This window comes from Sarcophilus harrisii, chromosome 4, assembly GCF_902635505.1.
Source record: "Sarcophilus harrisii chromosome 4, mSarHar1.11, whole genome shotgun sequence".
Classification (NCBI taxonomy): domain Eukaryota; kingdom Metazoa; phylum Chordata; class Mammalia; order Dasyuromorphia; family Dasyuridae; genus Sarcophilus; species Sarcophilus harrisii.
The window spans coordinates 452,144,635-452,170,365 of NC_045429.1; the positions used below are offsets into that span (position 1 = coordinate 452,144,635).

Here is a 25,731-nt window from a genome sequence, read left to right on the forward strand (position 1 = left end):
CATCCTCTCACAAGAGGAGATCCCTTCAGGATTTGATCTCCAGCAGCCATTGTCAGGTGGCTTCTGTATATTCCAGCAGCTCTCCCGTGTAGTCCAACATGTGTCATCTTAATGTAGGGCAAGAATTACAAGAAGAACCAGAGCTGTTCATGAGAAGGATCCTTCCAGAATTAAGGAAGAAGAGTCCCAATAAGAATTTTTTATTCAGGGTAATTAAAGGGGCCAACACATCAAAGCCAGGAGACTGACGAGAAATTGAAATGCCTGTTCTGACCATAGTCCTCTTCTCTGTTCAAAAGTTTGTTCCATGATATATCACAAGATTAACACCTGCTACAACCATCCAGAAGTGACAGTGCCGCTTGGATTCGTCAGTGTGTGGACCATGCTGTGTGGGGGGAAATAACAGCAAAAAAAAAAAAAAAAAAAAAAAAAAAAAAAAAAAAAAAAGAGGGAGGTAAGACAATACAACGGCCTCTCAGTCAGAGATGTCAGAGAACAGTAACTGTCTCAGTCTCCTTGTTTTACCCCCTCACAAGAGGAGATCCATTCTGGGTTGGAACTTCAGCAGCCACTGTCAGGTGGCTCCCATGTATTCCAACAGAAAGTCACTTCCTAGTGAGGGACACCCTAAGTAGTTTCCAATACATGTGTGGTTTTCTTTTCAATTAATCTCTAAAATTATTCACTTCCAGTTAGGAGATTGAATTAATGGATGAGATTCTACCTTGTTTCTCCTAGAACCATAATTAAAATTTCTCCAAAAATTTAGAAATGAGATGACTCCAACTTTCCTGAGGTCACAGAGTGATGGAAATGAAACCAGCACATTGGAGTGGAATCACAAAAGTAAGGTTTTTTTATTCCTATCAGACTTCCCTGCTTCGGTTTGTGTGGAATAGAGAGATGAGGTGTGTGTGTTTAAGATTTGGGATGGAAATAGTTAAATTGTGCAATTATTACTGTTAAGGATGTATGGGGACTTTATATGTGAGATGATTATTTGATGCTTTAGCTTAGAAATCCCTTATTCTGTTGGAATTGCTCTGGCAGACTGTTCTCTGACGGCCTGTTTTTAGGAAATCTCCAACATACAGATACCTGTCTTGGGATTGGCCGTCTCCAGCCCTGTAACAGCAGTTTCTTAATTGGTATCTCGGCATTTTCAGAGGACACTGCAGTTTTGAGATCAAGCCTCTAAAGTTCGGTGTTTGCCTGCCTTCATGGTCTAACTGTGCATAATCTGCTCAGAAATAATTTCTGGATCCTGGTAGTAGTCTCTGTTCTATCAGAGGGGACAGGTGGAGCTACTCCAGGCCCCACTCTTTCCCTCCTTTGGAATCCCTGACAGACAGACTTGGGGTGCCCCTCCTAGCATGGGGCTGTCTTGAACACTTCTACTCCCTATATAAGCAGAAGCTGCGTTAAGTGCACAAATGACTGAAGACCACCTAACACAGTGAACTGTCCATCTCAGACTGGATTCTCTGGCTGAGATGAGGGCCTCTATACTGCTGATAACTCTGGGGTTATCAGGAAGAGACTTGCCTTTGCCATAAGTTCTTGCATTTTCTAATTTTATTTTTGATTTATTTGCTTCACATTGGGTTGGTCAAAATTATAGTGCTGAGACCTCCCAGGTATCCAGGGGGAGATAATTCAATAATTAAAATATTCAGAAGAAGAGTGTGTAATGTTGTCCTCAGTTTCCCTAGATTGTTGTCTTTGTTAATTTCATCTTTGTATTTTTTGTGTCTGCCAAATGCCGATCTGTTCTGAGATAACTGTTTGCAAGAGAGTTGGTGGAAGCAATTTTGATGGTATGGACTTAGTGCAATCAGTGGTATTATCCTGTTGCCACCATATCTACCCTGTATAATTACATTAGTAACCAGAATAGTTCAACGGACCCTATGGAAATATTGCATACAGAAGATGCTATGAAAATGATGATTCTTCAGAGAAAAGGCTGGAATGTCTTAGAAAGGGATGATCTTGATGGTGAACTTGATAAACAAAGTATAGATATGTTAACTGATTTTGAACAGTGTATAAGTTCATAGAAATCTGATAAAAATCAGTTACATATTACAAGGGGGAAATGGTGTGGAATAGAGATAGATATAAGGTGAAGAACTTACAGGAATATGTGAATTCTTTTTCTGTATTTTATTTTCTTTATTTCTATGTTTCTCCTATGACCTGTATAACATGTGCAGGCCCATATTTACTTCAGCTTTGGCCAGCTATAAACTTATTTACTTGATCTCAGCTGATGACATTTATCAGTATTTGACATTTATCCATATTTAGTCTATTAGCTTGACCACTGTCTATCTGAAGCCTGAAGGCCTGATTTTCTGTTTCTTAGAAATCAGAGGATTTTGGGGAAATGGAAACCTTCCATTCCAATCTCTCCGAATAGCAACAACCAGTTAGACACCTCCTCCTCCCCTTCTCAATGTTCTCTTACTTGTGATGTAATCTCTTGTATAAGAGCTGTGTATTTTTACTACTTCTTTGGCCCTCCTACCACGAGCTTTCTGTTTCTCATCTTGTGATAGAAGGGCTCATCCTCTGGAGGTTTTAATAAACAATCTTTCTGCTTTCTACTAAGTGATCTCTGAGTAGTCGTTTGGGGTAAGGGTCTTCTATATCCCTCACAGGTCGATGCTTTGTAGTCTTGGAGTCATGTTATTTTCCCATAGAACCATTATCATTATAATATTTACATAGTTGATCTCCTACTAGTTTCCAATTATCTGCCCCTATATCTTCATTGAAGAACCAAGGAGACATACATTCTAATGTATCCAGGAATCCATCAATCTGCTCCTAAGTCATAATTAAACCTTGTCTCTTTATCAGTCTGAGTATGCTTCCTGTAGACCTCCTTTGGGGTGGGGCTGGGGTTGGGGGGAAATCTTTTCCTAATATCTGCCCCATTTCATCTAGAAAAGGTTACTAGTTTAGCCCTTAACAAAGTAAGTTCCCTATCTATTAAAATACCCAATTTCCTGGTCATTGGGGACTTCAGTGAAAGTAGAGTCCTTGGTCCACACGTTGGGCGCCAATTGTGAAGACTGAGTTAGCACCCTGGATACCTTAGAATCAGCCAGAGTCAAGATAAGCAAAAATCCTTGGTCTTTATTCTTGGTCAAAATGAGAGGAATAGACACAGGAATCTCCACACTTCTCTTCATTTCTCACCCAAAAGTCAGTCTTGCTTGTCTTACTCCATCCTCTAATCCCTCCTATAATTCTCTGTACACACCAACAGATAGAGCCAGCACAGAATAATGGGGCGGCCATTTTCCAAGCATATGCTAATAGAGTATTGTCCAATGAGTAATTAGCCTTAAGTTCTCTGTTGTTTGAGTGTATCTGCTCAGAGTTTCAGCCCTTTACACAGTCTATCAAACTGCCTCTTTTTATTTATTTCAAAATTAAATGGGAATTTCCCCTCTGTTTCACACTGATGTAGGTCAGAGACACAGCCTGCACAAATGGCACTTGTACTATTTCTTGGGAAATCTGTAAATGCGTAAGAGGGAGCTTCTGGAGTCCCAAATCCAAGTCACTGCTTTCCAAACATCCATTTGAATCGTATGTTCTTCCAGGCACTCAGCAAGTGTTTTAATTCACTGTTTTCAACACATTGAAAATCTTAGAAGCTTATGGACAAAGTTATATAACAAAAATAATAATACATGCACTTAACAGCCGTATCCAACAAGCATGCTAAAGAATGGGATTTAGGGCAATTTTTCTGAGATACAAATGTACATCGTTCAAAGGCTGTGGGCCCACCAATCCCAGCTTCCTGATAGAAGAGGACACTGTGGGGATATTGTAAGAGCATCTTATGAGCCCTTTCCTACCAGCCCCTCATCTGCCCTCTCCCTGGGGAAACCCAAACTTCAGGATCAGGGTGCTGGCAGAAGGGCTAGCGTACTAGGGACTAGGTAGTCTGGCAGTTTCTGACCTCCAAGAGGGGCCATTCTGGCAGGTAAGATGCACAAATGGGGCTGGAATGGGATGGGTAGTCCCAGGCAGGAATAACATGGGATCTGCTCTCCAGGAATGACAGTATGCAATTTATTTATCATTCACACAAACAAGCAAGCACTTATTAGGCATTTACTGCATGCCAGGAATTACTAATACTAGAGTCACAAAGAGAGGCAAGGAGAGTTCTTGTCCTGGGCAAGTGAGCTTTCTAATGGGGATGATGACAAATGAATAACTAGGTCCACATGGAGGGGAGGATAGTGACCTGGAAGAGGGAGACATTGGCAGCTGGAGGCAGGGAGACCCCCCCTAGAGAGCCTCCTTCAGGAGACTGTGGACAGGGTCCTAAGCCAGGGCAGAGGTGTAGAGATAGAATGTTGTATGCATATCCATAAGGACCAATTAAGCCCTACTATGTGCAAGGCACTAGACCTATTAAGCACTGGGGGCACAAACAAAGGCAAAAACTGTCAATTCCTACTCTCAAGGAGCTCACAATCTGATAGGTGAAGCAGCAGGCAAACAACTAAACAGCAGATTTTGGATCTAAATGGGAAAACATCATCAAGCTGAAAAGTGGGCCTGGAGGCCAGCACAAGTGTCTCTGGACTTGGCTTGGGAAAGCCCGACGGATGGTGCACAACCTGGCTGGGGTTTGTTCCACATGAAAGCACAGGCTCATGGGAGCATCCGTGGGTGATGTGCTGGGGAAACCCCCAATTTCCACACTGCTCCCATTCAATCTACCTCTCCCCAGGGCCAAACAGCACGTACCTATTAGGCACCTCCTGTATGCCTGCTGCTGAGCTGAGAATTGGGAAAATCAAAACAAAGACTGGCTATTCTCATAAGAAACAAAAGAGAAATATAGACAAAAAATATCAGTAATGATAAAAATTTTTGATAAAATAGCATTCCCTCCATCTTCTACATCCCAGCTTTTTAAACTGTTTTATGACTCTATATGGGATCTCAAATGAATGTGGGGGTTGCAAAATTATGACTTATCATCAATGTTTGATTTGTATATCTATTTTATAAACCTACATACCCAGGATGGCATAAAAATTTCTTGGGGTTTAATCAAGGGGTCATGAATGGCAAAATTTTAAGAAGCTCTATTCTGCATAACTAGTCCACCTCATCCTTCTACCAAAGATTCCCATCTCTTCACCCTGCTGCCAAAAGTGCTCTAAACATCCTTTCTTATGTGCAAAACCTCACCAACAATGAACCAGCTATCTGCTGGGACTGCTAGGTCTAATCTCATTGCTATTTCTATAGTCTTAATAAAAGAAAACATTCAAATATAGACTGGTAATCAAGTCAGCAATCAGTTCCAATTCCAGACCATTTCTTTGGGAGGTTTTTGAGATATCCTATTTGGAGGTAAAATGTATAAATTTTATAAAATATTTGCATAAAATATATCATTATATAGCTATCATGGGAAACAGATCTTAATTATGAGTTATTAGATTTTCCAATTATTCACTAGTTTCTGCTGAAAATATCAAAGGATTTTTTCATTATTTCTAATCATGCTTTCAGAAGCGAGCTTGCCCCTCCCCCCCCAATTTAACTTAATTTCAAATATGTGGAAAAAAAATGTTAAATTTTCAAAAACCAGCTATTAAGGATTTTTTGATGATGGTCTACAAACCAAAACTGCATGCCAGGAATTGCTGCCATCATTCAATAATAATGTTGGCATTTTTTCATTTTTAAAGCTCTTAGCTGGGGCTGTTTATCCTTTTGCATTATTTCTCATAAGCCAGCCTGATATATTTAGGCAAATGTAAAACTTGCTGAACTTTAAAAAAAAAATGGACATGGCTAATGAAGAAATTGGTTTTATGTGACTACCCAAATTTGAAATGGCTTTTCGCTTTCTTGCTTTCTCAGTGGATAGGGGAGGGAAAGGAAGAAGGGAGAAACTATGAAATTGAAAATTAACTTTTCTAGAAAAAGAAATTGCTCCAAATTGTAATGGGCTAAAACTGAACAGATGCACTTGGACAGCTGAGCACTTGAGGCTAATTACTTATTGGGCAATACTCTATTAGCATATGTTTGGAAAATGGCCCACCCCACTATTCTGTGCTGACTCAATCTGTTGGTGTATAGAGAGATTTGGAGGAGGGATTAGAGGGTAGAGTAAGACAAGGGAGTGTGACTCCTGGGGAGTGAGGAAGAGGACATTCCTGTGTTCATTCCTCTCATTTCGACCAAGAATAAAGACCAAGGATTTTTGCTTATCCTGAATTCTAAAGAATCCAGGGTGTTACCTCGGTCCCCACACCAAATGATAGTCAAAGGATATGAACAGACAATTTTCAGATGATAAAATTGAAATTATTTCTACCCATATGAAAAGGTGTTCCAAATCATTATTGATCAGAGAAATGCAAAGACAACTCTGAAATACCACTACACACCTCTCAGATTGGCTAAGATGACAGGAAAAGATAATGACAAATGTTAGAGGGGATGTGGGAGAACTGGGACACTAATACATTGTTGGTGGAATTATGAATGGATCCAGTCATCCTGGAGAACAATCTGGAGTTATGCCCAAAAAGTTATCAAACTATGCATACCCTTTGATCCAGTGGTGTTACTACCTGGCTTATATCCCAAAGAGATACTAAAGAAGGGAAAGGGACCCACACATGCAAGAATGTTTGTGGCAGCCCTCTTTGTAGTGACCAGAAACTGGAAACTGAGTGGATGCTCATCAATTGGAGAATGGCTGAATAAATTGTGGTATATGCATGTTATGAAATATTATTGTTCTGTAAGAAATGACCAGCAGGAGGATTTCAGAGAGACCTGGAGAGACTTACAGGAACTGATACTGAATGAAATGAGCATTACCAGGAGATCATTATACACTTCAACAACAATACTGTGTGAGGATCAATTCTGAGGGAAATGGCAATCCCTAGCAATGAGAGGATCCAAATCAGTTCCAATTGATCAGTAATGAACAGAACCAGCTAAATCCAGTGAAAGATGGGAAATGAGTGTGGACCACAACATAGCATTTACATTCTTTCTGTTATTGTTTGCTTGCATTTTTGTTTTTCTTCCCAGATTATTTTTACCTTCTTTCTAAATCTGATTTTTCTTGTGCAGCAAGATAACTGTATAAATATGTATACAATATATGTACATATATTGTATGCAATGTACAATGTAATATACAATATATTTAACATGTATTTTAACATCTTTAACATGTATTGGACTACCTGCCATCTAGGGGAGGTATAACGACTGCACTAGCACCCCAGATACCTCAGAATCAGCCGGAGTCAGGATAAGCAAAAGTCCTCGATCTTTATTCTCAGTCCCCAGACGCAGGATTGAACAGGATGGAAGCAGATTCTCTGCGACTGCCTTCCCTCTTGTCTACCTCCAAGAGTGTGTCCCTAGCTAGCTTTACACCCCCTAGTCCCTCTTACAGTCCTCTACACACCAATCATTGAGCCAGCACAGATAGTGGAAAGGACCATTTCCCAAGCATATGCCCATAGATTATTGTCCAATCAGAAGTTAGCCTCAAGTACTCGGCAATCCTGATCTCAGTGCATTGAATTCAATAGTTTCAGCCCTCTACAGGGAGAGGGTGGGGGGAAGGAAGGGAAAAGTAGGATAACCACTAAAATATCAACCTTTAAAATCTTCTTTTTTTAATGCAAACATATTCACCTCCAAAAAAGTATCAATATCTTGGATGCTCAAAGCAGCATGTTGGAAAGAGTCCTAAAGGCCAAGGGAATGGGTTTAAGTTCCAGAATGGTCCACAAGCCATTTGGCTTCTCTAGGAAGGGAATGGACCAACATGCTTTTTTTCAGCACCCAATCCATGATCCTTCGAGTTGACCTCATACTAACATGACAGTCAAGAAGCCTGACACCATGAGCCCAGCCTTTGGGGAAAAGGGGCACAAGGGAAGACTTTGCCAATGGTCCCAAATGTAATTTCTGCTCCCCACTAGTTTCCTAGTGGTTGTGACCTGTGCAGTCCAAGCCTAGATCTAGCCCCTTGTCCATTCAGAAGGAACAGTGAGAACGTCCCCTATCTGGCTCCTCTAAAGTAACACGATGGTCTTTCTGAGATTAGGGGATGTCAGAGTATCAGACCAAGTGCTAGACCTGTTCCCAAGCCAGCAAATTAGAGCAAAGAAGGATGTGTCTGCTTCGTGAGTTTATCCTTAACCATAATTGTCTCCTCCTCCCAAAGCAAGTCCTGCCCCTGTTAGAAACACATTGGAATAATCAAAGACTGAGCCCCGTCTTTATTTAAAGAACTGAGGGACTGAGGAGTTCTGCTTTGACCAGGCCTTTAAATTGCTTCCTAGTTGGAGATAAATCTCTCAAAGAACAGGAGGCTCTTTTTCATCATAAATTCCATCACTGTTTTTTTCCTCTCCCATAGTTTTTCCCTTTTGTTCTGATTTTTCTCTCCCAATATGATTCACAAAGCACTATTAAAATAAATGTAAAATTTTTTAAATAAATAAATTCAATGTCTGATCATAATGCAAACTTTCTAAATAAGAAATTCTAAGATCAAATTTTTCCTGATCATTTAGACATTGGAGAGGCTAGAATGTGAGAAACACATTTACCTAAATTAGGAACTCACTGGAGAAATGAGAGGAACTATGAAGGGTGTAGTTGCAGGAGCATGTGTTGCTGGCTGGCAACAGCTTTGCCATCATTTGAGACTCTGGCCTGATGCAAAGTTTATGCTACAGTATGATCTTGATGGAAGCTGAGACATACCTAGGTAGCAAAGAAATCCACCCAAGAAAAAAGAGCGAGCCTCTTTGGTGATCTCTGTTAGCTATACTGGAAACCAGGGAACAAGTAGTCAAGGACAATTAACAGGATCTGTATACCAGCCAGCCATTGCATGACCATGAATCAAAGTTCAAGAGATGTTTTTTTAGCAGGCTTCCGCTGCATTTTTTAATCCCTGACACCCATCTAATGGAGATGCACTGATATCTTGGAATGATTTGGGTATGAAGAATATGATTTCTAATGTATTTGGGATGGAAAAGCATACATTATTCTTCTCCCACTCCCATCCCCTTTTTGCTCTCCTTTCTCTGACTTAGTGGAAAGTACATGTCAATTAGGACCAGGCAACCTAATGTTTTGAAACTTTTTGATCTTCAGGTCAGACTTCTCAATACTGGGATTTGGGGAAAGTTTTAATTCATTTTTACTTCTTTTTTATACATATATATGCTTAAAGGATTCCTGGAGTTCATAAACATACATTCCCCACATACAAATATTATTTGCATGTTAAATTTTGAAACAAAATTCAACTTATGGAGCCAATATGTATTTTAGTTTTGTTTCTTCAAAATCTATATAAATTTATTGTGATTGGAATTTATTAACACACACTATCACCACTGTCCAGAGCCCAGAGTTTAGAAGATGATTTCTACATGGGAATTTGTAGAATGATCTTTATTTAAACTTGTGGGAGGCTCTGGAAGAGTCCAAGCAGCTTTGCTGACAACCCTTCCCAACATCCCCCACATACACACACACACGCACACACACATATAAAACATACTTTTCATGTATCAATCAGTCAGGCACTTCTCATGGACTACTCCAAGGTAAGTGTGAAGGGAATGGCAGCATGAAAGGTAAGAGGGCAAGGTTAATTCAGGTCAAGAGATGGCCCTTGATATGCAAGCACTGAAGGATGATCCTGGGGTGGTTTACTATTTCTCCAAGGTACCAGATGGATGCTATCAACTTCTCCTTTAGTTGGTCCAACGAAGCTAGCTCATTTAAAGAGTTGCATTGGCTAAGGACAAAACAAATGAGCCAACGTCATTGATCAATGATCCTCCAGGAAGTCTGCCTCCTATGCCGGATAGCTGATCAGTCCAAGGAGCTTTACAGAATGCACTTAAAAATAACACACACATTCCCTGTAATGAAGGACATTCCTCATAGGTGGTTTGTGAAAAGAAGTCTACCTTTTCACCCCTAGATGTCATGAAAAAAGTGATCTAGGTGACAAATCCTGTCACTTGATCAGTCAGATCTTCAATATGGATTGAAGAATCCAGGTTCTCCAGGCTGCCCAGATTAAAAAAAACAAAACAAAAAAAAAAAAAAACTTCCATGACAAGCCAATCTCTATTGATCAAATGTTAGTTGTAAGTGAGTAATAAATGAGGGGCAGCTTTTCATCACACAAGTGAGGAGAACTGAGCAACAGAAGTGGGCGTGGCAGTAGCAAAATTTTTTAAAAGTCACAGCAAGGGGCTAAAAGTCCAATTGATGAGTCAAAGAATCATGATGCCGATGGAAGCAGCAGAAACAAAAGTTGCAGATGAAGATGAAGTTCAAATACAGAGTGCGAGGCAAGCAAGAATAGAGTCTGGATAAGAATGAAACATTTGGAGGAGCCCAAGGGAAAATCTGAACCAATACATAAATTCAAATAACAATTGAACGACAACTTGTTTTTGCACTCAGGGTATATTCAATTGCAGGACTTTTTCTTTTAAATGGAAGATGGACTCATGCTGGACACTGCTGCTGTTCAAAATAGAAATTCTGATACTTGCCAAAGATGAATTCCTTACTATTTCATACGTCCTCTAGCTGGAGGCTTTCCCACATTCATTACCTTTATATAGCTTCCCCTATGGATTCCTAGGTACTCAGTAAGATACTTGTTCCACCTAAATGTTTCCCCAGATTGACTGGGCTTTTTTTCAAGTATGAATTCTCTGATGCTGAATAAGTAATGAACTCATGACGAAATCTTTCCCACAGTCATTATAGTTCTACGATATCTCACCTGTATGAATATTCTGATGTTTAGTAAGTGACGAGGAGTCACCAAAGACCTTCCCACATTCATCACACTCACAATCTTTCTCTCTGTTGTGAATTCTCTGATGTTGAGTAAGGGAGGTAATACGACTGAAAAATCTTCCACATTCTTTACATCTGTAGGGTTTTTGTCCAGTATGAACTATCTGATGTCGAGTAAGGCAGATGCTCTGGTTGAAAGTTTTGCCACATTCGTTACATCCATAAGGTTTTTCTCCAGTATGAATTCTCTGATGTTTAGTAAGCTGTCCACTTTGCCGGAAGGTCTTCCCACATGCATTGCATTCATAAGGTCTTTCTCCAGTATGGATTCTCTGATGTTCAGTAAGGTGTGTCCCCCATCTGAAAGTTTTCCCACACTCATTACATTCATATGGCTTCTCCCCGGTATGAATTCTCTGATGTTGACCAAGATCTCTACTCTGTCTGAAGGATTTTCCACATTCAGGACATTCATATGGTTTTTCTCCACTATGAATTCTCTGATGTTCATTAAGGTAGGTATTCCATCGAAAGGCTTTTCCACATTCATGGCACTCATAGGGTTTCTCTCCAGTGTGAACTCTCTGGTGTTGAATAAGTTTTGAACGTCGGCTAAAGACTTTCTCACATTCATTGCACTTATAAGGTTTTTCTCCGGTGTGAATTCTTTGATGTTTAGTAAGCGATGAATTGTCACTGAATACTTTTCCACATTCATTACATTCATAGGGCCTTTCACCTGTATGAACTCTATAATGCTGAGTAAGGGAGGAAATCCGACTGAAAGATTTTTTACACTCTTGACATTCATAGGGTTTCTCTCCAGTATGAATTCTCTGATGTCGAGTAAGACATGCACTCTGGCTGAAGGCTTTCCCACATTCATTACATTTATATGGTTTCTCTCCAGAATGAATTCTTTGATGCTGAGTATATTGTGCATTTTGAACAAAAGTTTTCTCACATTTGTTACACTCATAGTTTCTTACTTGAAGAACTTTTTTTTACTTTTGACTTGTGCTGAAGAAGGGTTGGAGCTCTTTTCACATTTATCTCCATTATAGGATTCTTCAAGAAGAGTCTGTTCTGTAACAGGGACTGGGATTGGACAAAAGTTCTTTCCACTTTTATCTCTACTATGGGGTTCTTTCGGAATAATTGGTTCTGTAACATAGACTGAGGTCGGATAAAAGTTCTTTGCACTTTTACCTCTATTAAGAGATTCTTCAGGAATAGGTGGTTCTATAACAGGGACTGGGGTCAGACAAAATTTTATTCCATATTCTTTACAATTAGGATCCTTCTTGTGGGTAATGATCATTTGACCCAAATATCTCACTTGTGGTCTCCTTTCTAACTGGCCACCACATTCCTTGGCTTCTCCTAACTTGGCCTTTGGGACTGTTTCAATTGCAACTTGGGAAGATTCTTCTTCAGAAAAGTTTGGCTGTAGGGTTGACTTCTTGGTTTTGGGCCTAATCTTGAAATCTAAAAGAAATTTTTAAAAAAGGTCATATGTGTGCTCTTCCCTGAAAAAGAATCAAGGAAAAGTTTTGTGATGAAAATGGAAGAATGAAACTTATAAAAACTAGTGCAGGACACAGGTGTCTTTTCATTGAAAGAACAAGAAAAGGGAAGAAAGAGCATTATCACCCACAACTTGAATGTCCTTGAACAAGTGACCTAGTTTCTGTGGGCTAGCTCTGTTCATACATGTAATAATATTCTTATGGAGGGAGGGGACTATAAGCTCTAAATTCTATGATCTCTAGATAAGGGAGAATGGGACATAAGTGACTGTAATGGCAGTCTTTAAAATAAGCAGAAAATGACGTACTCTGTTATAGGGGAGTGGAAGGAAAGAGATGGTCAAAGAAAGAGCCTAAGCAGGAGCTGTGGCAAAAGACTGGAAGAGGCCATCAAGAAGGGAACCCAGCCCCCAGTGCCTCATGCCAGGACTGCTTACTAGTGATCCTGCCTCTTCTCCAGGAAAGACCGGTTGCTACCAGCAAGACACCTATAAGTGCACTGAAAACCCTCTTACCACAAACCCAACCAATTAGTCCATCTGCAACCAGAGCAGCCTGACTCCCATCTGGTAGCCATTCCGTCCTGGCTTACTGGCCACTCCTCACACACATTCTATCTCCTGCCTCTACCTCCACACTGGGAGATTCACTCCTCCCTTTCTCTTCTTGGGATTTTTGGTTTAATTCAAGCTCAGATCAGTGTCCCTTCTGCAGGAGGCCCTTCCTGAGCTTTCATCACCAAATGCCTTCCTTTCTAAGCTGGCTTTCTATCTGTTTGCATGCATGTACCACAGCATGGACAGATTAGCATTTATGGAAAGATTCATGAGTATCCCTCTCTACATGGACACGTGGAAGATGAGCTTCTGGAGGGCAGAGACAGGTTCACTTCTGTCTTTGTCTCTCCAAGGCTTGCATAACCATTGCAGGAGGGATAGCATCAGCCTCCGCTGTGGGGAAAGATTGTAGAGAAAGCAAAGAACACGAAGATGAAGTGCTCCAGGTATGGGCTGGCCATTGTCTTCCACAGAACTCATCCCCTCCCCTCCTAGAAAACCTTCAACTGCCACAGTTTCCAGGAAACCTTCCCACATCCTTCAACTGTCAGTCCTCTCTTGCTTCTTCAGTTATCTTGGATTCACTTGTCTGAGTCCCATCAAATGAGTTCTTGAACTCACCTGGACACCTCAGGGTTTCTGCCTCTACCACCCAGGGCTCCTTCCCTTGCTCCAAGCAGGAGATCACATCTGGTTTGAAAACTTGGTACCCTGCTCACAAGGAAAGAAAGAGGCTCAGGATCTTTGGTCTGGCCCCAGGATTCAGTCTTAGCCCCTCACCACCCCCAGTCCTTGGAAACTTTGATGGGTGAGAAACACAGACCAGCCCAGGCAGCAAGTTAAAATTCTCGCACCAAGTTGGTGCTGATCAGATTTCACCTGCCAAGGCTCAGGCACTCACATTCTAGGGCCCCAAAGGACTGGCAAATGCTAAGAGAAAGTAAGATGGAGTGAACAGAGCCCTGGTCTCTGGCCAAGCCCAGCTCCACCCTGCCTTAGCGATGAACGTCAATGGCCAAACAGCTAAACAAACAAACATGGCTGCTTGCAGGACCACCTCCCAGGGAAAGAGAGCTCCAAGACCATAAGCTCCTCTTCAGGACTCTCCAAGCCCAAACCCCAGACTGAAGTCAGTGCCTGAGGGAGCTCATACCACTTCACAATTTGGAAACAGATAATCCTAGAGGAGTCTGAGTGCTAAGAAGCTGCCCTTACCCAACGAGACCAGGTTCCGGTAGTTTTCCAGCATTACGTCCCTGTACAGGGCCCTCTGGGCCGACTCCAGGTGCACCCACTCCTCCAGGGAGAAATCCACGGCCACATCCTGGAAGATCAGTGACCCCTGAAATGCCAAACACATTCCTGGTCTAGGTCCAGGAAGAGATGTGGAGGTGTCAGAGACAGCGCAAATTAAGAACCGACTGTCTCCATGTCCAGGAGTTACCGCGTCTCCAGTGGGGGCCGAAGTCCGAGGGCCATGTCCTGGAGGAACGGCTTTGGAAGGAAAGAAACTTTTATCCACAAAATAAATAAGAAAACATAAGGTGGCCAGCCCAGCTCTAAAGTACAAGGCCCAAGGCGCCCCAACCTGTGAGAAGGGACAAAGCCCAGAGGTGGAATTCAGAGGACAGAGAACCCCAGACTTGGGAGCAGCTTGGAGGGCACCGATCCCAAACTTCCACTCAACTAAGAGCCCCAGGACAGGAGAAGGAACTGAGCACTTCCTCGGGATGTTCCCTTTGGACACTTCCAAGTGCTTTAAAGCTCTTTTATGTCTCCGGCACTTAGTGCCCAGCATATAGGAAAGTTTACTCACAGACTTTAAACTGAGTTGAAATCTGCTTCCCAGTAACCCTACACATAAGTCTTATTCGGCTCTCTGAAGGCAGAACTCAAGTGAGCCACAAGCATTTATTAGGCACCTACTACATGCACATAGTAGTAAGGTGTTGGGAGTATGAAACCCCCTTTTCAAGTCACATATTTAAGTATAAAAGCACAATAAACACAAAGCTGGGAGGGGAGTCTGGAGTTAGGAGGGGCTTCATTTTTGGTCTCTGAGCCAAGTCTTGAATAAAGGGGGTCTATGAGGCAAGAAGGAGAAAGCTGGGCACTCCAGGCCTAGGGGAATGACAGGGCAAAGCCATGGCGATGAGAGGTGGGAGAACCTCAGACGAGGGGGAACCAAAAAGTCTGACAAGATCACAGAGCTTGCAAAGGGGAGGGAGGAATAACTCTGAGCTATGAGCTTAAAGCTGCCCTAAGACTGTTGGAATATCCCCTATAATGAGGCGGGTCAGATGGTTGGGAGAAGGCTGTAAAAGGTTTAAAAAATAAAACAGGAGCTTTGATAGGCTGAGGAGGAGGGTGACCTGATACAGGGAGACCAATTAGGAGGCAAAGATCACAGTTCAGGCAAAAAAAAAAAAAAAAAAAAAAAAGGGAGGGAGAGGAGGAGAGAAGAGGCAAAATGCAATGGGGGCCAAATTACATGGATGACATTTTGGGATGTGCACCTGAGGAACAAATGTTAGAGGCATGTCTACAAAAGACCATAGAAACACTAAGGAATTACAAATTATACATAGCACCAGAAAAAATTCAAAGACATGTCTTTTCAATATTTAGGATATGAAGTATACCCTAAGGTGCTTACAGTTCAAAAACTCTCCTTAAGAACAGAAAAGCTAAACACATTGAATGATTTTCAGAAATTGATAGAGATATCCAATGGATGCGACCAGTGTTAGGTTTGACTACCTATAGTTACAACCATTATATGACATTTTAAGGAGACAGTGCTTTAAATTCACCACGCCAGCTTACAAAAGAAGATCAAGAGGCTTTGAGAGAAGTTGAACTGGCTTTATCCAATGTGGTTGAAAGAGTCACCAAAACCCTTGAGATATCAGTTTTGCCACACAAGAGGCACTCACAGCAGTCCTTCATCAAGGACACAGTGTGATAGAGTGGTGAACCTCCGCACAACCAGATCAAAGCCTTTACACTACCAGTGCTTGTGGCTAGAATTTTATTAAAGGCCACTAAGCGAGCAGTACAATTATCTGGGGACAAGACCTGATAAGATATACACCTTTTATACCAATACACAAATTAATGTGTGTTGTGAGACCATGCTAGAGTGGCAAATTTTATTAGCCATGGCTCCAAATTTTTACATGGGTCTCCATTAAAGATAACTAGACTATTACATAATTAGCGATGGACTCTTGAAGAAAAGTTTCTAAAGTTCCTCTTCAAGGACCAATAATCTTCACTGGATGCATCCAAACATAATATTTGTGCTGTGTACTCATGATCTAACTATAAAGAGAGTAGTCAGAACTCCTTTTCAATCCACTCAGCAGAATGAATTGTACGCGATCATTCTAGCTCTTCCTTATTATCCAGGAGACATAAATATAATATCTGATTCGGCCTATTCAGTAGGTGTGGTACAAAGAATTGCCACCGCCCAAATAAAATTTGCAGGCTCTAATATATATCAGCTCTTTAAGAAACTTCAAGAGCAAGTGAGAAAGCATCCAGGTAAGATCTATATATTACATGTCCATTCTCATAGTGGACTTCCAGGTCCCATATTTGATGGCAATTCAAAGGCAGATAGCTTCTAACTATGTTGGTCAATACCCCTTTGTTCCAAGAAGCTCAGGCATCTCATTCTAAATATCATCAGGCTGCTCGAGCTTACGTTTACAATTTGAATAACAAAGAGGAAGCTAGGAGCATAGTAAAAGCCTGCAGGCTTGCCTTCCTTCTCATGCTCCTACACTGCCTCCAGGGAAGAACCCTCATGGTTTGAGACCCAATGAAATCTGGCAAATGGATGTGACCCATTATAAATCTTTTGGTCGTCTGTCTTTCATCCATGTTGGTAGACACCTTTTTCAGGATTCACTTTGCAATGCCAGCAGCAAAAGAGACAGCCTGGTGGTCACTGAATTCCTCATACAACCATTTGCATTATGGTGTGCCACAAGAATAAAACAGACAATGGTCCTGCTTATACTTGAAACATTTTGACACTTTTGTGCACAGTATAAGATTTTACACACCACGGCATACCTTTTAATCCTCAAGGACAGGCAATAGTGGAGAGGAGAAACAGAGATATTAAGACACTACTCCAAAACAAAAGAAAGGGGAGCCATAGGTAACCCTAGAGAACTTCTAAATCTAGCTCTTTATACTATTAACTTCTTGATTTTGACAAAGATGCACTGGCTCCGGCTGACAGGTTTTATAACCCACCGGAAGGGCAGTGTTCAGTGCATCAGCTCAAACCTCAGCCCATTACAAAAGGGAGGGGGTGGTTTTGTGGGCAAAGGTTGGGTTGGAGAAATGTGACAGGGATCGAAGTGACAAGCACTTGGCAAATGAGTGACACATAAGGCGAGAGAGGGGGCGAGATGCTGAGATTACCATAAACGTGGGTGGATGGAGGACAGGCAATGTCTCCTGTCTGCCAGCAGAAAAGTTCAGAAAAAATGAGTTTGGGGGAAAGAGACTGAGTTCTGTTGTGAACGAGTTTGAGGTAGCAGGAAGTTAATGCTGCAGGACTAGGATTCAAAAAAGAAACAGGCTGGCCCTAGAGCGCTTCCCCTGTTTTCCTAATCCTGGCATTTGAATGCACTAGCTACGCTGTAGGTTCAGGACATGTATATACCCACATCCACACCCATATTTAGAACACATACACAAATGCTTCCACAGACTCTAGCCCTTATAACTCACAACGCGCTAGAAGGGATCTTATACGCCATCCAGTTCAATCCCCTCTTACAGAGGAGGAAACTGAGAGGGAAAGAGGAAAGTTGACTTGCCTGGGGCCACAGGTTCGGCAAACTCTGAAGCGAGATTTGAACCCAGCTCTTCCTGAGGCAGCTGGGAGGCAACAGCTAGAGCACAAACCCGGGAAGATTCAAGGGTTCAACTCTGACCTCAGACATGGACTAGCTGCGCAATCTTGGGAAAGTCACAACCTTTGTTTGCCTCAGTTTCCTCAGCTGTAAAAGGCAGATAATGAGAGCACCCACCCACAGGGTTGTTGTGAGTCTCAAATGAGATTAATATTTGCAAAGTGCTTAAACATCAGCTTGGAATAATCCCTTCCCCTTTCTACCTCCAAGTCCAATGCCCTACTTACTATTCCATGCTTACTCCAGTGAACTCTAGTCGAACTTCACTTGTTGCCTAGGTCAGCAAAGGAAAATCAAGCATGAAAATGCTGAGTAGGGCATTCTTGTGGAGTCTGGCCACACAGGGAAGAACTGAGGGCTCTGCTCTTCAAAGGGGGAGTCAAGCTTCTATCTCTTCCCCCTGGGGTGGGGGAAACAGCTAGTCCCATTTTTCCTCACACTCGACAAAATCTTTTGGGGAAAAGAGAGATAATAAAAATTCCATTCAAAATACCTACCTTATTAAAACACACAAAAAATCTGTATAAATACAATTATAAAACACTCTTCACAGAAATAAAAGGAGATTTAGAATTAGGGAAACACTGAATACTCATGGTTGGCTCATACCGAAAGACTTCCAATCAAGTTACTGAGGATCTACTTTTCAGAATTAGACAGATTTTTGACAAAATTCATTTGGAAGAACAAAATATCTCAAATCTGAAGGAGAAAAAAGCATACGTGAAGGAGGCGTAAAATTTTCAGACCATAATCTACGTTATAAAATATTAAGTATCAAAACTATGTAACTATTTGAAAATGAGGGGGAAACAGTCAATGGAGTAGACTAAAAAGCAACTGAAAATCAAATTACTGGGGGAAGAATTCCTTTCTTGACATCTGACCATCAGGCCCCTACACAGAACTTCATAAAGGAAAGGAAGTCCAGAAGAAACATTTGCAGCTCCTGAGACTCAACTCACCTGTGAGCTGATAGTCAGGATCCCAGAAGACATTCCCTCTTCCTCTGTGTCAACCTCCAAGGGAAGGGCAATAAACTCAGAGGAAGACCTGTGCAGGAGAAGGAAACAATAAGGAAGACCATCCACCCTAACCTGCAGTTGCCAGAACTGCCTGGCTGGAAAATCACTATTGCAGAAGGTGCTAAACTGGTTATGAATAGAACAGAGGCTGGTTCAGGCTGTGATGGAAAACAAACCTCGATGATTTTTACATGATACCTGTAAAAGCTTTCTTTTATATGCTTGTGTGGCAGTTAGGGCACTGGCCTTGGAGTCAAGCCTGGGTCTGTCTATTTGAACTGTTACAGTTAGATACAGTCCTACTAAGCACTTATTAGGTGCCAGAAGTAGAAATGGAGACTCAGAGAGTCTGAGAGAGATGAAATGATTTTCTTTTAACCCATTCTCTATTGCTGAGCTTTCCTGGCCGATATCTTCTCCCTTGTTCTCAATGTGCTCTTCTTCCCTGGGGCTGAAATACAGGAATCATCAGATGCTACTTCTGGCATCTAATAAGTGCTTAATAGGACTGTATCTAACTGTAACAGTACAAGCAAAAGCTACAATACCTCTTGGCTGAAATACACACCATCCCCTAAAAAACACCTCCATGGCTATATTTTGGTTTTTCCCCCTTAAGTTACTTGTTTTTTAATAATTGTTAAGATTCAGTGTTTGAAATTTTGGGTTCCAAATTCTCTTTTTCTTGAGATCTCCCTCACCCATTGAGATGACAAGCAATTTGATCCTATTGTACATGTGAAATCACATAAAGTATATTTCCAAATGAACATGGATAATTTTGCTGCTTCTCTTCCCAAAAATTGTTAAGTGAGAATGTTTGTTCAATAAATCTAGACTATACAAGTCATTCCCCAATTGATAAATGGTAAAAGGATGTGAACAGGCACTTTTTAGATGAAGAAGTTAAAGGTATCTATAGTCATATAAAAAATGCTCTAAATCACTATTGATTAGAAAAATACAAATTAAAACAACTCTGAGGTACTACCTCACACCTATCAGATTGACTAATATGACAGAAGGAAAATGATAAATGTTGGAGAGGATGTGAGAAAATTAGAACACTAATACATTGTTGATGGAGTTGTGAACTGATCCTTCTATTCTGCAGAGCAACAAAGGGCTGTAAAACTGTGCATACCCTTTGATCCAGCAATACCAATGCTAGGTCTGTATCTCAAAGACATCATTTAAAAAATGGAAAAAGACCCACATGTGCAAGGTATTCATATCAGGCTAAGTGAAACGAGCAGGGCCAAGAGATCATTATATACTTCAACAATAATACTATATGATGACCAATTCCGATGGACCTGGCCATCCTCAGCAATGAGATCAATCAAATCAGTTCCAATGGAGCAGTAATGAACTGAACCAGCTATGCCCAGAGAAAGAACTCTGGGAGATGACTAAAAACCATTACATTGAATTCCCAATCCCTATATTTTTGCCCATCTGCATTTTGGATTTCCTTCACAGGCTAATTGTACAATATTTCAGAGTCCGATTCTTTTTGTACAGCAAAATAACGGTTTGGTCAGGTATACTTATTGTGTATCTAATTTATATTTTAATATATTTAACATCTACTTGTCATCCTGCCATCTGGGGGAGGGGATTGGGGGAAGGAGGGGAAAAATTGGAACAAGAGGTTTGGCAATTGTCAATGCTGTAAAGTTACCCATACATATAACCTGTAAATAAAAGGCTATTTAAAAAAAAAGATACTTATATCAGCTCTCTTTGCGGTGGCAAAGAATTGGAAATAAGGGGATGTCCATCAATTCGGGGAAAGGCTGCACAAATTGTGGCACATAAATGTGATGGAATCTTATCATTCTATAAGAAATGAGCAGATGGATTTCTGAAAAGCCTAGAAAGACTTAACATGAACTGATGCTGAGTGAAGTAAATGGAACCAGAAAATATTGTACACGGTAACAGCAAGAGTGTACAATGATCAACTTTGATGGACTTTGATCTCTTCCCAACAACACAACGTATGGTGGGAATAATCCAAAATTGAAACTGGGCAGGTTTTGAGAGTTATCCTATCTCCAGTAGGATATAGAGACAAGATACTCAAGATAAGAGGATAGTATAGAATTGAATTGGTTGCCAATGAGTCAAGATGGGGTAGGGAAATGAATATAATTAGTGCAGAGGTCATGGTCTGGGAAAGAACTGAGGAGTCTAGATTTTGGAAGTCTTGGGAGGAAAGGGTTTAGGAGAGGCAAGGCTGAGGGAGATGTGGGATGACATGGTTGTGATGAGTCGGGGAATTTCAGAGTTTGTAAACATGAAAGAAGAGCATTTGTGAATGATGGCAAAATTGAGGGCATGATCACCTTAGTGGGTAGCTGAGCTAGGGTCTTATGCCCTTGCTAAACTCACAGTCTACAGTACTGGAGACATAATAAGTTTGGAGTTGATTATTGTATGAAAAGGCAAGGGATAAGGGCAGGAAGAAAGAGAGAGAAACTGACAAAATTGTCCAGGAATACTTGAAGAGGGTGAAATTCTTGCAGCTCAGAGTAGCAGGGACAGATTTAGTGAGGAAGTGACTTGTGACCATATAATCATACTTATAGAGATAAGCCAACCCTCGTTTTTTCAGATAAAGAAATTGGGACCCAGAAAGGAAAAGTGGCTTAACCAGGGTTTTATAGATCTGAAGTGACAAAGAATTCAGGTTCTTGAGACAATCCAAGATTTATTACCTTATTTGAATTCAAATCGTCTTTGTGAAGGAAGGAGGATTCAGACACTGTTCTCTCAACTTTAGAAATTGGGAAACAGTCATACAGAGATCCCATGGACTTTGAAAAAAAATCTAGATTTATTAATTTTGTCTTTGTTTCTTTTTTCTTTTTCCACTTAAAAGTATTTTTCTAATTATATGTAAAGATAGTTTTCAGCATTCACTTTTGAATTCCAATTTTTCTCCCTCCCTCCCTTTCTCTCTCCCTAAGATAACAAGCAATCTGATATAGGTTATACATGTACAATCATATTAAACATATTTATTAGTCATGTTATACAAGAAGAATCAGAACAAAAGGAAAAAACACAAGAAAAAACAAAAAAAGTGAAAATAGTATACTTCAGTCTTCATTCAGACTATAATTCTTTCTCTGGATGTGTTTAGCATTTTCTATCATGAGTCTTTTGGAAAGAATGAAGCTAGGAAAAATCATGAAATTGTGCTGACTGGACTCCTCACATAATCCCAGTTGAGCCCTCACCATAACAAATTGATACCTTTACACCTCCCTAAGTGACTCATTCTCTCTCTCAATTACTTTCCAAATCTTCTCATCCCTCCACAATCTTCCCTCCTTACTTAAGCTAAAGAATCTTGATTCATATTTCATTGGAAAACTGAGGCCATTCACTCAAGAGTTCCCTCTTGTCCCACTGTCCCCATCTCACTCAGATGTTTTCTGCCACTTCACTTCCCCTCAAGGGATCCCTCCATTGCCAAAGTCAACCTCTTTCTGTATCCAAGGCATTCCATTGTATCTTGTCTTCTGCAGAAAACTGCCCCTCTGTTTTCACCACTCTCCTAATTATCTTCAATCTCTCCCTGTCTACTGGTTGCTTCTTCCATCCTCACTGGATCATCCATCCCAGCCTGCCATAATCCTCTCTCTTTCCTCCTTTTGGACTATGCTCTTTGAGCAGGCCATCTGCAATACCTGCTTCCACTTCCTTTCCTCTCCCTATTTTCTTCTAACCCTAAGTCCATCTTCAGTTCTTATCATTCAACCCAAACTGCTCTCCACTAGTTGCCAAGTCCATTGGCCTTTTCTCAGCCCTCATTCTCCTGGTCACCTTTCCTCCTTGATACTCTCTTGTCTCTGAGTTTTCTGAACAGCTCTCTCTCTCTTGATGCTCCTCCTGCCTATCTGACTGCTCCTTCTCTGTCTTTATTTCTATTTATATTCTCGCATCTTTATTTCTGTGGAAGTCCCCAACAATTGGTCCTGGACCCTTTTCTCTCCTTCTATATTACTTTCATTTGGCGATCTCATCCTGATCCCAAAAGTAGCATCTACTTATCCAGCCCTAAGCTCTCTGCTGACCTCTAGTGTTATATCAATGACTCTGAAATCATTCTCTTTTAGAGACCGCTGGTGGTGCAGTATACAGAGTGTTGGTCAGAAAGAAATAAGTACAAATCGCTGTGTGACCTGGAAAAGTCACTTAACTTCTGTCTGCCTCAGTTTCCCTAAGTGAAAAATGGAGTGATTGTGAGGCTCAAAAGAGATATTTATAAAGTGTTTAGCACAGTGCCAGGCCCATAGCATGCACTTAATAAATGCCTGCTTCTTTCTTTTTCTTTCCCTCTAAAGAAGATCCTCCTTTCTTTATAACTATCTTATTACCATTGAGGGTACTACATCCTTCAGGTGCTCAGCCTCGAAACCTTGCATCATCTTAGAGTCTTCTTTCTGTCACCATCATCACCATCCAATGTGCAAGCTGTTGCCAAGACCTGTCCATCTCACCTCCCCGGCATCTCTTGTCCGTCTCACCTCCGTGGCGTTTCTTGTCCATCTCACCTCCGCGGCGTTTCTTGTCCATCTCACCTCCACGGTGTTTCTTCTCCGTCTCACCTCTGCGGCGTTTCTTGTCCATCTCACCTCCACGGTGTTTCTTCTCCGTCTCACCTCTGCGGCGTTTCTTGTCCGTCTCACCTCCGTGGCGTTTCTTGTCCATCTCACCTCTGCAGGTCTCTTGTCCATCTCACCTCCGCAGCATCTCTCCAATAAGCTATATGCCCTACTCCCATTCTGCTGCAGGCCTTCATCACCTCATGCCTGCACCATTGCAGTCGTCTTTAGGTAGATGTCTGCCTCAGGTTGCTCTCTACTCCATTCTGTCCTACATTCTGCCACCAAAGTGATCTTTATGGAACACAGGTCGGACTCCCTTCCCCGTACAATTCCCTAACACCTTCAAGGTCAAATCAAATGAAAATGCTCTTTTTGGCTTTTAAACCTGACTCCTTAGATTTTTACTCCCTTCCATATAGTCTACATTTCAATGGAACTGACCTCCTAGTTCCTTGAAAGAAGACTGTCCTTTTCCTCTTTTTTTGTCTCTAATATTCAGCATAGCGCTGGGCATATAGTAAGCACTTAATATTTACTGATTCTCTCCAGTATAGACAATAATGTCTTCCCTTCTCCTTTTTGCATAAGCAAACATAAGGCTCCTTATTTCTTCCCTGACATATAACAGACGTTTTCTTCTTCGGACGCACATAACTAGCTAGATTTCCAAAGAGGTTTCTATGTGTGTGTGTGTGTACATATATATAATAGGGGGCTTTTCTCTCGCAAAAACAAAGAGGGCTCTTCCCCACTGAGTCCTTCTCTGATGCATTCTCTGACTCCTACCCACATGCTCGCTCTCTCGCGCTCCCTTTTTTCTCCTCTCTTTCCTCCCTTCCTCTCCAACCTTTCCCTTTCCTCTCATCTCAGAATTCGGTTAACGAAGGTGGTGAAGCACCAGTTAGAAGTTAATATAAACATTTAACTTCACAGAAACCGTGACATGAACCCTTGCTCTTCCTTCATTTTGCAGATGAGGAAACCAAGGCTCGGAGAGAGTTCAGTGAGCTGGGAGCACAGGTTTGGCCTCTGTAACGTCATGGTGCGAGAAGGAACCGTCCCTAGGCTGCCCCAGGGGCCCCAGAGGCGCCGGACACAGACACGGGGTTGAGCCTGCTTCCCGTTCTGGGGCGGGAAGAGCCGGGGCGCATGCGCGCCCGCGCCCTCATTCACGCAAAAGGAAACTGAGGCCCGGGAAGCCACTTGGCCCCGGTCACACCCACCCACCCACGCAGGGGCCCTTCCTTGCTGCCCGATTCTCCAACCCGAAGTGGGGTCGGCATTTTCTCACCTCTGCGCCCACCCAGACCCCCTTCCCCGGGCATCCCACGCGCCTGCGCGGAGCTCAGTCGCTCCGACTACTCTCCAGAGCCCTCAAACATCCCCCTCCCGCGGGTAGGTCGCCGTGCGCCTGCGCACATGGAGGTCCGCAGCAGTCAGACCCGGAGGTGTCCCCAACCCCTCCCCGCGCCTGCGTAGAGAGGGCCAGCTCCCAGAGCGAGCTTCCCACCAACCATAACACGAGCCAGCCGGCTGACTCCGCCTCCGGCCCGCCCCCATCGACATCATAGCCACTCTCCACGCAAAACAAACAAATAAACAAGTAAACAAACAAACAAACCCTCTCCGGGACTGCGGCAGCCGCCGCCCTGGTCGAACGCTACCCGCTGCCTCGGTCCGATCGAGCCACGGAATCCGTCAGGAGCGAGGTGGCCAGCGGAGAGTGGTCCGGGCTAGAGATGGCGGCGCGCCTGCGCGGGCACCCCCCCCAGAAGCCCCTCCTTTAGACAACCTCAGAGCCCGAGAACTACAATTCCCAGAAGTCTTCGGGCCTCCATGCTTCCGCTTTACCACGAGGCCGTCCAAGAGGAGGGGCCAGGAGGCACCAGTCAGGAGGCGCGTAGCCAAAGGGGCGGGGTCTCATGCCCAGGACACGCCTTATGGTCCAGGTCTCCCTGGAGAGAGCCCCAGAGACTGGTCTCTTGCCTGTCAGCTTCAGTTTCCTCATCTGTAAAATGAGAATAATAACACCTATTCCTCGAGATTGTTGGGAGGATCCAGTGAGACATCTGAAAAGCGCTCCGCAAACCATTTTTATTTCTAAAGTGAGACAATGTTTTGGAAGTACTCGGCCCCATAGCCGACGCATCGTAGGCTCTGAAAGGGTGTTTGATGGT

General features: G+C 42.2%; 1 protein-coding gene across 3 annotated transcripts; it reads right to left on the reverse strand.

Annotated features, from left to right (window-relative positions):
- On the reverse strand, positions 1-25,362 carry LOC100925452 (zinc finger protein 736). Of its 3 annotated transcripts, none has more exons than XM_031968035.1 (5): positions 25,176-25,362; positions 18,873-18,960; positions 14,183-14,309; positions 13,589-13,678; positions 1-388 (listed from the first exon to the last, which is right to left on the reverse strand). In XM_031968035.1, exons 2-5 carry the CDS (start codon positions 18,903-18,905, stop codon positions 372-374), a joined length of 267 nt encoding a protein of 88 aa, XP_031823895.1. In that variant the 5' UTR covers positions 18,906-18,960; positions 25,176-25,362; the 3' UTR covers positions 1-371. The 3 variants fall into 3 exon arrangements, with proteins under 3 accessions (XP_031823895.1, XP_023359536.1, XP_023359537.1); XM_023503768.2 differs by lacking the exon at positions 1-388 and adding an exon at positions 11,742-12,369 and having other exon boundaries at positions 25,176-25,356; XM_023503769.2 differs by lacking the exons at positions 1-388; positions 25,176-25,362 and adding an exon at positions 11,742-12,369 and having other exon boundaries at positions 14,183-14,334; positions 18,873-18,954.
- Positions 25,363-25,731: the final 369 nt, after the last annotated feature.